At 37.7% G+C, this 11,574-nt stretch overlaps 2 protein-coding genes across 2 annotated transcripts in view; both read left to right on the top strand.

Moving 5' to 3' along the window:
- Nucleotides 1–1,414: 1,414 nt before the first annotated feature.
- Nucleotides 1,415–6,264, top strand: LOC137190548 (mucin-21-like). Its single transcript, XM_067600100.1, has 3 exons — nucleotides 1,415–2,702; nucleotides 2,975–3,097; nucleotides 5,976–6,264. The coding sequence occupies exons 1-3, from the start codon at nucleotides 1,497–1,499 to the stop codon at nucleotides 6,027–6,029; spliced, it is 1,383 nt and encodes a 460-aa protein (XP_067456201.1). The 5' UTR covers nucleotides 1,415–1,496; the 3' UTR covers nucleotides 6,030–6,264.
- A 3,067-nt stretch (nucleotides 6,265–9,331) lies between these two features.
- gon4lb (gon-4 like b) overlaps nucleotides 9,332–11,574 on the top strand; it is a 36,957-nt gene continuing 34,714 nt past the window's right edge. Inside the window, exon 1 of the mRNA XM_067600286.1 lies at nucleotides 9,332–9,680. Coding sequence (XP_067456387.1) covers nucleotides 9,657–9,680 — 24 coding nt within the window. The 5' untranslated portion in view covers nucleotides 9,332–9,656. The remainder of the gene's footprint in view (nucleotides 9,681–11,574) is intronic.

Raw genomic sequence — 11,574 nt, 5'->3', positions numbered from 1 at the left:
TGTCACAAACTGTCCAATATATCCTGCAGATTAACGATGGAGAGCCGGACGCTGCTGCTCGCCGTGTGGATCGCTCTCACCTGCGCCGCCACAGGTAAACTCACCTGTCTCACGCTTTCCTCAGAGTCTGCTGCACTCAGGCTAAACTCTTAAATAACTAAAAACTGAAGAGGTCAAAGGTCAGATCAGAGAGATACTGTCTGAAGGGGCGGTGGAGGGTTATTCTGTCTGCAACCATCAACTGTTCTATAAAAGTTCATTTACATGGTTTATTTTTAATTGTTTGTACATAAAAATATCTTCTGATGATTCTTTACTGTCTGGATGTTAAATACTGTAACCTCAGTTACTCATTAAATATCTGTTTTTCTTGCTTATTTATGTTGTAAAAAGGAAAGAAATTAAATAATTAGGCTGTATGATAAACTGAAATAATTACTCACCGTTATTTCTGAACTGTTGTGAATCAGTCAATCAACAACTAATTTGATAATCAATTAATCAAACAAAAATGTCAAATATGTGATGGATCTGATCTTTGTCACATATGAAGACAAACTGAATATCGTCGGGTTTTTTGACTGATATTTGAATAAAACAAACTATTTGAATACATCACAAAGACAAATCAATTAATATAGAAGATAATTACCAGATTAATTGATAATTAAACTGTTAGTTTCAGCGTGGTTGCAAAGTTCAGATTGATTATTATTTTTATCATGACGTGTTGGGTCTGAACAGCAGCAGACTGGTGGAGAATCTTCTTCTTCATGTTTTAGTTTGTCAGTTTAAATAAAAATCGGGCTGCTGAGACTTTGAATAACACAAAACTAAGAACGTAGTTTAATCGACTCAGGAGAAAAAGATCTTTGTGTGGACGGACGGCGTATTTTAACGACATCTGGAAAAATGCCAGTTTGCATGTAACGGGTGGTTTTGTGTTCTTGGCTGGGACCAGTAACTTCCTGCAGTCTGTGCTGGTTGCCTGGCAACCGCCACAAGATGACTCGGCACAAATTGAATAAAACAAAACAGTAAATTGTCGATTTTACACTGACTGTCAACAAGAAAGAGAATAAATTTATTTCCCAAAATGTTGAAGTTTTCATTTAAAAATCACAAAAGAAAAAATCAATAAACAACAAAAGCACATCAGAGCAGCAACTAACGATTTTCATTATTGATTCATCTGCAGATTATCTTCTCAACTCATCAATGAATCTTAATAATAGGAGAAAAGGCCCCGTTCTAATCTCAAATGTCTTGTTTTGATGTAAGATATCAGTTTACTGTCACGTATGACGAAGAAAAGCATCGAATCATCACATTGAGAAGCTGCAACCAGACAATAATCAAAGTTTTTGATTGATTAAACGACTGAAATGATTAATTGATTAGCAGAATTGCTGCCGACTTATTTTCTGTTGACACGTGAAAGACTTTATTTTTTTCTTCTCATTCCTCTAGTGTCGTCCGCCACGACTACTGTTACCATGACAACCCACTCAACGTCAAACAGCCACAGCAGGCAAGATGTTTCAACACACACTGTATCCATGATGACCAATCACACCAGTACCTCGACCGCCAGCAGAGACCCCAGTACCACCAGTAGCCACACAACAGCACATGGACACACCGACATCACCACACCTGAGACCAGTAACCCCACATCAACACCGAGACCCAACATCACCAAGGAAACCAGTCGCACGTCAGCATCACCTGAACACAACAGCAGCACCACAGCAGTGACACACAAATCCACAACTCCACACAGAAACACAATAACTGTTGCCATGACGACCACCACTTCAAAAAGCAGTGAACACACCACGGCACACAGTTCTCCTGTAACCACGACGACAAGTGCTGTGAACACCACACACAGCAACAACACTCATGGCAAATCTACATCCAGCACAGCAGCTGTTACCATGACGACCACCACTTCAAAAAGCAGTGAACGCACCACTGCACACAGTTCTCCTGTAACCACGACGACAAGTGCTGTGAAAACCACACACAGCAACAACACTCATGGCAACTCTACATCCAGCACAGCAGCTGTTACCATGACGACCACCACTTCAAAAAGCAGTGAACGCACCACTGCACACAGTTCTCCTGTAACCACGACGACAAGCGCTGTGAAAACCACACACAGCAACAACACTCATGGCAACTCTACATCCAGCACAGCAGCTGTTACCATGACGACCACCACTTCAAAAAGCAGTGAACGCACCACTGCACACAGTTCTCCTGTAACTACGACGACAAGTACTGCGAACACTATACACAGCAACAACACTCATGGCAACTCTACATCCAGCACAGCAGCTGTTACCATGACGACCACCACTTCAAAAAGCAGTGAACGCACCACTGCACACAGTTCTCCTGTAACTACGACGACAAGTACTGCGAACACCATACACAGCAACAACACTCATGGCAACTCTACATCCAGCACGACGACATCCACTGGTACCACGACAACAAGAGGCGGGACTGTAACAGCCAGCAGTTCACATGTTTCTGTTTCCCCAAATAAACCAATCACAGAAGAGGGCACGACCCCACACACGATCCCACCCCCGGCCAGCGCAGATGGAGGTGTACCTGGATGGGGGATAGCTCTGCTGGTTCTGGCAGCTCTGGTTCTGCTGCTGCTGATCCTGCTGCTGATAGCACTGGTGAGTACACACACACGCGCGTGCACAGTCTCGCCAGAAACTAAAGTTTCTCGGGAAAGTGTCAGAAACGCTCGAGGTGAAACAGAAACAGAGCAGAAGGTCTTTGAAGTAATCCTAAAATAAAAATGTTTTCTGTCCCTTTCACACAGTCAATGGGAATGCAGAGATGCAGAGATTCAATGTTTTGAATGAGGTTCAGATAATATTGAAGCTGATCAATGATCCACATTGTCATTGTCAAACAGCTAACAGTCAGTATTTTTCCTCTCCAGCTGGTGTGGTGCTGCTGTAGGGGGCGCTACAAGGGCTTCAGTCCCTACAACCACCTGACTGGAGACGACATCCCGCTGTACACCACCCACAGCCACTTCGAGGGGTCCAATGGGAGACAATACGTAAGTCAAATGTCACTGAAGATGAATCTCTATAAGGACACGACAACCAGAAATGTCCTCATGAGGACTGAGGTCTGTTAGGAGCTTGACCTCATTAAGACACACAACAACCTTAATGTGACAAGGACACATAACAACGCTCATGTCCTGACAAGGGTATGTAACAACGCTCATGTCCTGACAAGGATATGTAACAACGCTCATGTCCTGACAAGAATATATAACAACGCTCATGTCCTGACAAGGGTATGTAACAACGCTCATGTCCTGACAAGAATATATAACAACGCTCATGTCCTGACAAGGGTATGTAACAACGCTCATGTCCTGACAAGAATATATAACAACGCTCATGTCCTGACAAGGGTATGTAACAACGCTCATGTCCTGACAAGAATATATAACAACGCTCATGTCCTGACAAGGATATGTAACAACGCTCATGTCCTGACAAGAATATATAACAACGCTCATGTCCTGACAAGGGTATGTAACAACGCTCATGTCCTGACAAGGATATGTAACAACGCTCATGTCCTGACAAGGGTATGTAACAACGCTCATGTCCTGACAAGGATATGTAACAACGCTCATGTCCTGACAAGAATATATAACAACGCTCATGTCCTGACAAGGATATGTAACAACGCTCATGTCCTGACAAGGATATGTAACAACGCTCATGTCCTGACAAGAATATATAACAACGCTCATGTCCTGACAAGGGTATGTAACAACGCTCATGTCCTGACAAGGATATGTAACAATGCTCATGTCCTGACAAGAATATATAACAACGCTCATGTCCTGACAAGGGTATGTAACAACGCTCATGTCCTGACAAGGATATGTAACAACGCTCATGTCCTGACAAGGACATGTAACAACGCTCATGTCCTGACAAGGACACATGACAACGCTCATGTCCTGACAAGAATATATAACAACGCTCATGTCCTGACAAGGACACGTAACAACGCTCATGTCCTGACAAGGATATGTAACAACGCTCATGTCCTGACAAGAATATATAACAACGCTCATGTCCTGACAAGAATATATAACAACGCTCATGTCCTGACAAGGACACGTAACAACGCTCATGTCCTGACAAGGATATGTAACAACGCTCATGTCCTGACAAGGACACATGACAACGCTCATGTCCTGACAAGAATATATAACAACGCTAATGTCCTGACAAGGACACGTAACAACACTCATGTCCTGACAAGGATATGTAACAATGCTCATGTCCTGACAAGGATATGTAACAACGCTCATGTCCTGACAAGGATATGTAACAACGCTCATGTCCTGACAAGGATATGTAACAACGCTCATGTCCTGACAAGGATATGTAACAACGCTCATGTCCTGACAAGGATATGTAACAACGCTAATGTCCTGACAAGGACACGTAACAACACTCATGTCCTGACAAGGATATGTAACAACGCTCATGTCCTGACAAGGATATGTAACAACGCTCATGTCCTGACAAGGACATAAAACAACTTTCGTGTCCTCACAAAGATGCGTCACAACGTGAATGTCCTTACAAGGACTGTGGTCGCATCTAAAGCTGCAACGATTAGGTGATAAAACCATTAGTCAATCAACAGAAAATTAATTGTAAATTATTAATTGTTTTAGTAATTTTTCAAGCAAAAATGCCAAATATTTGCTGGGTCAAGGCTCTTTAATATTGCTTAGTCATAAATTACTGTAAATTCAACATTTGGGGGTTTGAGACTCTTGGTTAGACAAAATAAAACATTTGATGATGTCATATTGTGCTGCAGGATATTGTGACAAGTGTTTTTCACCATTTTCTGATGTTTTATTGACCAAATTATTAATCAATTAATCAAGAACATAATCAGAAGATTAATCAAAAATGAAAATAATAGTTAGTTGCAGCTCTAGACACATCACAACCCAGATGTCCCCACAAGGACGCCTAAACCACACAGGGCAGAATGTGTTGGAGTCTTTGTGTGCTGTAATGTGACACCTGGGAAAGAGTCTCTTCCCTGCAGCAAAGTTCATTCATTTACAATAATACATTCACTTTCTACTCATCTGTCAGATTCTGAATAAACGCAGCAGAATAGACTCCAGCTCCAGCACAATAATAAAGGCCAATAATCTTGTTCAGCAGAGTAGAAAGATTATGGATGATGTTGGTTTTAATGATAATCTAAACATCAACACAGCTTTAATAAAACATTCACAAGGGGTTAGAATTAGTTTCAGAGCTGCTGAGTTGCTGCGTTAAACATCACATGTCTCCGTAGTGACGTACGTTGAACCTGAATGGGTGTGCACTGGGATCGGGAGGATACATTAATAGTTTCCTCAGATGTTTGTATTTTAATGAGTCACAGTCAACATTTACACAGGGAATATGGAGAAATAACGGTGGCACCTACAATAAGTGCAATGTGATTAACGTCACCATGACGACACAGAAAGGGACAAACAAAAGCTGTCTGTCAGTTTAAGTGTTGACTTTGCAGCTTTAGCTTTGGTGATAAGCTCATATTGTTCAAACTAAGTCACTATTTAAACCTCATGAATCATTACCGTCAGTCACATCCTAGAGGCGTTTGTCATAGTTTTTGTGAGTTACTTCTTATTAACACAATAAAATTTAGCTGCTTCTGTGCTTCATCACGTCTGATCCCATCTTACATTAAACACATTTGGCGGGAAAGAGCTAAATAACAAAAACAGGCTCCATCATCACCGTTTAACCTGCTACAAACACCTCTGACAGCTCCAAAGACTTGGATTTCCAAACATGTTGAACTGTTGCTTTAAAGCAGACATGTGCTTTGCTCTCAATGCTCATCTCATAATTCATATTTTTCAGGAAGACCTAGATAAGCCAATGAAGAATCAGGGGATGTACACAGTCAGCCAATAGCAACGCTTCGCAGCTCGCCAACCAACCAGCAGAGAGAAGACTAACGTGACAAAGTCACGTCAACAAACATTTTTACACAGAACATGTTTTTCTGTTTGTTTTATTGTTTTTTAAGTTGTAATCCTGATTTTAATGAACATTTGACATGATGACTGTTCTCATAGGCTTTTATTTATTGTCTGTAAAGCACTTAAACAAAGTTAATAACAACAATGACAAATTAAGGTTTTCTTAAAAGAAAATGCTGTAAATTATATAAATGTAACAATTAAAAGGTTTTATTTAAAATGATAATAAAACAGTAATTACTATATAACTTTTCTGATAGTCTGATTGTTATAATACTATATTTTCTATATACTGTCTTCTTTATTTAAGATAATATCATTATTACTATTGATGATTTGTATTACACTTTTTCTGTATATATATTTTAGATCAATGTAATTGTAGTTTTTTAAATTACAAAAAAACTTAACACATTATGTTTGATATAAAAGTTTAAGTAATGTTGTTACTATAATATCTGTTTATGTTATATGTAATATGTTAAATTGTTTAGAGAAACATTTCCAATGCCACTAATATAAATTATATTTCTATTCATTATCTCTGTTTATTATATTATAGACATTTTAAAAACTTATGTATATGCTGTCGTCACTAATTATTTTAAAGATATATTTTTATAATTTCTTTCTTTTAAATAATTTGTAATATTATTGTCACCATTTTTGCTGTATTTACACTCAGCGGCCACTTTATTAGGAACACCTGTGCAATCTAATTATCGAGGTTTTGTAATACAGTCGTTATTTTGAAGGGTGTTCCTAATATTTTGTCCACCCCATTAACATACATGAGAGAAGCAAAATATTAGGAACACTTGTCAATGTAACGACTCCAATACATCATCACCGACTACGACCTCAATAATAGACAATAACAAACAATAATAAATAATAATAAATAATAAACATAAACAAGTAGAATTATCACCTTTCCGACAACGTCAACAAAAACTGAAAATGTAGAAACTTCATAAAAGTAGAATTTATTGGATTAAAGTAGATTAAACAGGTGTTCCTAATAAAGTGGAAACTGAGTGTATTTTAGGGCCATAACTAACAATTATTTTCATTATCAATTAATTTGTAAGTTATTTGATCAATTAAACGATTGATTGTTTGGTCAGAACATGGAGAGAAATGTTCATCACAGCTTCCTAAAGTCTAAACAGTCTAAAACTAAAACATAATCAGTTTATTATAAGATACGACAAAGAAAAACAGAAAATCTTTACAGTTCAGAAGCTGGAAATAATTAACAACAAAAATCAACTCATCAATTAGTTGTTTCAGCTCTAATATATTTTAGAATAGTAATAATTAAACCAAAAATATATTTAAATATGTTTTTTTTTTTAAATCACAGTGACTTTATATTATGTTACTGTTGTGATTATTTACATTTTAAAAGTATTTAGAGGTCGTTTCTATAACTGACACCAATATTAATAATCATATTTCCATTTTTTGGCTCTGCTCAGATTGATACAAAAAATGCTAAATATATATTATATTATTGATTATATTCACTCTTATTATATTTATAATTTTTTATTTTATTTTTCTGTTGTAATTTGTTGTCACTACTATTATTGTTTGTATATATTTCAGAATTGGAACAGTTATATTAATTCTTAAATAAAAACATCATGTATGACCTTAAAAGATTGATACAATACTATAACCACTCTTATTATTATTATCATTATTATTATTATATTTATTGTTATTATTATAGTTTCTGTTGCATATTATTGTCTCCGTTTTGTATTCAAATGTTTTAGAATCATAATTATATTAATGCTTATATAAATCTTAACACTGACTTGATATAAAAGTGTCTGTTTTGACACATTTTATGTTCTTTTTAAAGACGCCACTAGTGTTGATAATCACACCTGCATTCACTGGCTCAGTGCTGAGTTTGGCAGCAGCGTCAGCGTCCCAGTTTGTTCTGCATTGTGTTTGCGGATGGAAAATTCCAGCCTGAAAGTTGATCTTTTTAAACCAAAGTCCAGGTTTTACGTTTCATAACACAGCTTCATCACAAAGACAAACGAGGGCGTGGAGCAAGGCGGAGCGGCGCGCAGGAATTTATGAACTTATGACGTGTTTGATGATGAGATTGATGGAGCTGATGTGACTCAGACTGGACTCTGTCAGCATCAGTCACACAAAAACACTAACATGTTCAGCATGACTCAAAGCCACTCATTTCAGCTTCTTATTTTGATTTTTTTTACAACTTTTTTGTTGCATAATGTTATTTTGTGTGAATAAATGTCGTCACCCTTCAGACTGCTCATTTCCTTCAAGTGCATCATGAACCCAGAAGACATTTTATCCTTTAATATGTTTAATCTCATCATTATACTTTATAGATTTAATGCCTTTGTCTTCCCGCCGAACCATCTGGAGCTTGTTTCCAAAACAAGACCGACTGTATTGAAGTGAACAGGAAAACTCACCGTTTTTTCTTAGGAAATTAAGATTTAACTTGGATAAATCTTACTTGTTGTAATTACGACTTGGATGTTGCTGTAAACACTATTTACAAGTCAGTAGGTCTTCAACTAATGATTATTGTCATTATCAATGAATCTATCTATTATTTTCTTGATTAATTGATTAGTCGTTTGGTCTATAAAAGAAGAAGAAGTCAGTAAATGATGAAAAATGTTGATCACTGTTTCCCAAAGGCCTAAAACTCAAATGTCTTGTTTTGTCCAGAACACAAAGATGTTCAGTTTACTGTCATAGAGACTAAAGAAACCAGAAAATGATTCATTGATTATCAGAATATTTGGTGATTAATTTAGCAGTTGACAACTAAATCGATTAATCGACTAATCGTTGCAACTCTATAAGTCAGAGTCTCGTAATTATCACAACAGACGGACACTTGGGTGACTGGTGCCCACTGGTTTGAACTGGTTTATATGTCATAAGATCATCACATGGAGCGCTCTGGTTCAGTTTTATCACTGAATGTGTTCAAACTGATGACTGGGAGGAAGAAACTGACTGCTGATCAATTAAAGCTGATCTGTGACTCACATGTACGTTTATGATCAGAGGAAACTCCTCTCAGTGTTTGACACATGGTGGGTTCGGCTGTCGTCAACACTGTTAACTATCATTCATCACTGTTACCTCGGCAACAAGACGACCTGACCAACGGAAGTGATGGAGGACAAAATCCACAGTCCTCCTTCTGTGCAAAAATGTATTTAAAAGTTTATCTGAAGCTAATAAGAAGCTTCAGCGTCCAAATGAGTCAAATCAAGTAGATATCTTTCAACGTTACAGTCTTTTTAGTGCCAAAGTTCCTCTTTTTGTTACTATACTTCCACCTGCAGCTCAACAGGGAAACACTGTCTGAGGAAACACAAAGAGGGAATTTGATGCTAAAAAGACTGTAAATGTGTCAGATATCCACTTGATATGACTAACTCAGACTGCTGAAGCTGAATAGAAGCTTCACACAGACTTTTAAATGAGTGTTATTGTTGTTAGCGGATCAGAAGAAGAAGCTAGCAGAGTTAGCATGTCTGAGTAGATGGCTGCTAGCGTCAGTCTGCGGGTAAATGCTTCAGTGTTTCAGCCTGTAGCAGCTTCGAGTTGACTCATGTTCAGAGCTGCTGCTCGTTTATAAGATGTTTGTCAAACTGGAACAATATCAACTGTCACAGTTCAACTGGCTTCTAAACTAAACTAAGCTAAGCTAAGCTAACGAGCTAATGACTGATAAGGAATAAATGACTGTGTGGACACACTGTGGATTTTATCCTCCATCACTTCCATTGAAAGCACATTTGAAGGATCTTTTAATATCCAGTATGAACAGGAGGAATGATTACAGACACCTGACTGCTGGTTTATAGACACACTGGGAACACTGGGAACCAGTACACAGACAGAGTACACTCCCTTATTTGTGTCTCCCAGCAAATATAAAGTTGTGTGTAAAATCAACTGGACATTTTAAAAGTAAAACACAATTTGAAAATTTAAACCAAGAATATAAAAGAGAAGCTAAAACAAGATATAAAGAGATGAAATGAATCCTGTTCATTTAAAACTGCAACAGAATTATGACATGAAACCAGGATTTAAAGAGCACTGACGACATTATCAGTTTAATATATCATATGATAATCGATGGGCTCCCTCTTATTATTACAGAAATAAATAAAAAAATATTGTATGCTGTTGTTTAAAGACAAATATTGTGCTAATTTTAAATGTTCACACTATTTGTTTTTGTTGTTTGCTATTTTCAGAGTTATAATCTATAAACATACTCTCTTATCAGATTAACCCTCCAGTTGATGGTGTATCCTCCCATCCTGCAAACAACAACACAGCCAATAAATCATTAGTTTCTTGGGCGTTACTGGGTTTGGTTATTTTATTAATGGTTCATTAATGTGACTCACTTCCTATCAGCAGTGATTCAGCAGGTAACTCTGAAACACTGAACAGCAGCTTCACCAGCAGACTGAAACCCCTCACACACACACACACACACACACAACCTGTTTCAGACAAAAGTCAACATTATTGTTTATCTATTGTGGCACAAATTTAAAGGACCAGTGTGAAGGATTTAGTGGCAGATTGCAACCAACTGAATTTCTTTGAACTGCCGAGTGTGAAATGTGATTTATAAATAAAGATTTACCAACTTTTAGGAAACTCTAAAAAACTTATTACAAGAATCTCACCTCATGGACCATTTAGTAGTTTTTATAGCACTTTCAGTCATATCAATCAATCAATCAATCGATCAATTTTTATTTATATAGCGCCATATCACAACAGAAGTCATCTCAAGGCACTTTTCACATAGAGCAGGTCAAGACCGTACTCTTTAATTTACAGAGACCCAACAATTCCCCCATGAGCAGCACTTGGCGACAGCGGGAAGGAAAAACTCCCCTTTAACGGGTAGAAACCTCAAGCAGACCCCGGCTCTTGGTGGGCGGCCATCTGCTTTGACCGGTTGGGTTGAGAGAGAGAAAGAGAGAGAGAAAGGGGGAGGGGGGACAGAAGAACAACAATCACAACAACAACAACAAGCACAAGCAGCAACAGCCAGGGAAGGATGCCATCAGGACTGTGAAGGACCGCGAAGGTTCGGCCCGGGACTCAGTTGTCTTGTCTTTGACTGACTCACCTCCACAAAGGCGCCGATTTACCAACTTTTAGGAAACTCTAAAAAATTATTACAAGAATCTCACCTCATGGACCATTTAGTAGTTTTTATAGCACTTTCAGTCATATCACATGGTTTTCATCAGAAGGCGGAATTTGCTCATTTGTCATGAAATTGTTAAGATCAGATATGAAAGTTATTATCTTGTGGGCGATAATGTTGCTGTAATTAATGTGTAGAAGACATAAAAATAACAAATGTCTTCCATGTGTCAAATGTACAGAAGTATTAGAATTAAAATATAAGTGTCTCATTATAG

This window comes from Thunnus thynnus, chromosome 10, assembly GCF_963924715.1.
Source record: "Thunnus thynnus chromosome 10, fThuThy2.1, whole genome shotgun sequence".
NCBI lineage: Eukaryota > Metazoa > Chordata > Actinopteri > Scombriformes > Scombridae > Thunnus > Thunnus thynnus.
This window is presented reverse-complemented; position numbering and strand designations above follow the sequence as displayed.

Bases quoted from the DNA above. Each gene is read 5' to 3' on its own strand.
- LOC137190548 (XM_067600100.1), top strand. From the start codon at position 1,497: ATGACAACCCACTCAACGTCAAACAGCCACAGCAGGCAAGATGTTTCA. The intron at 2,703-2,974 runs GTGAGTACACAC...TTTCCTCTCCAG, and splicing joins TCCTGCTGCTGATAGCACTG to CTGGTGTGGTGCTGCTGTAG. The intron at 3,098-5,975 runs GTAAGTCAAATG...CATATTTTTCAG, and splicing joins GGTCCAATGGGAGACAATAC to GAAGACCTAGATAAGCCAAT.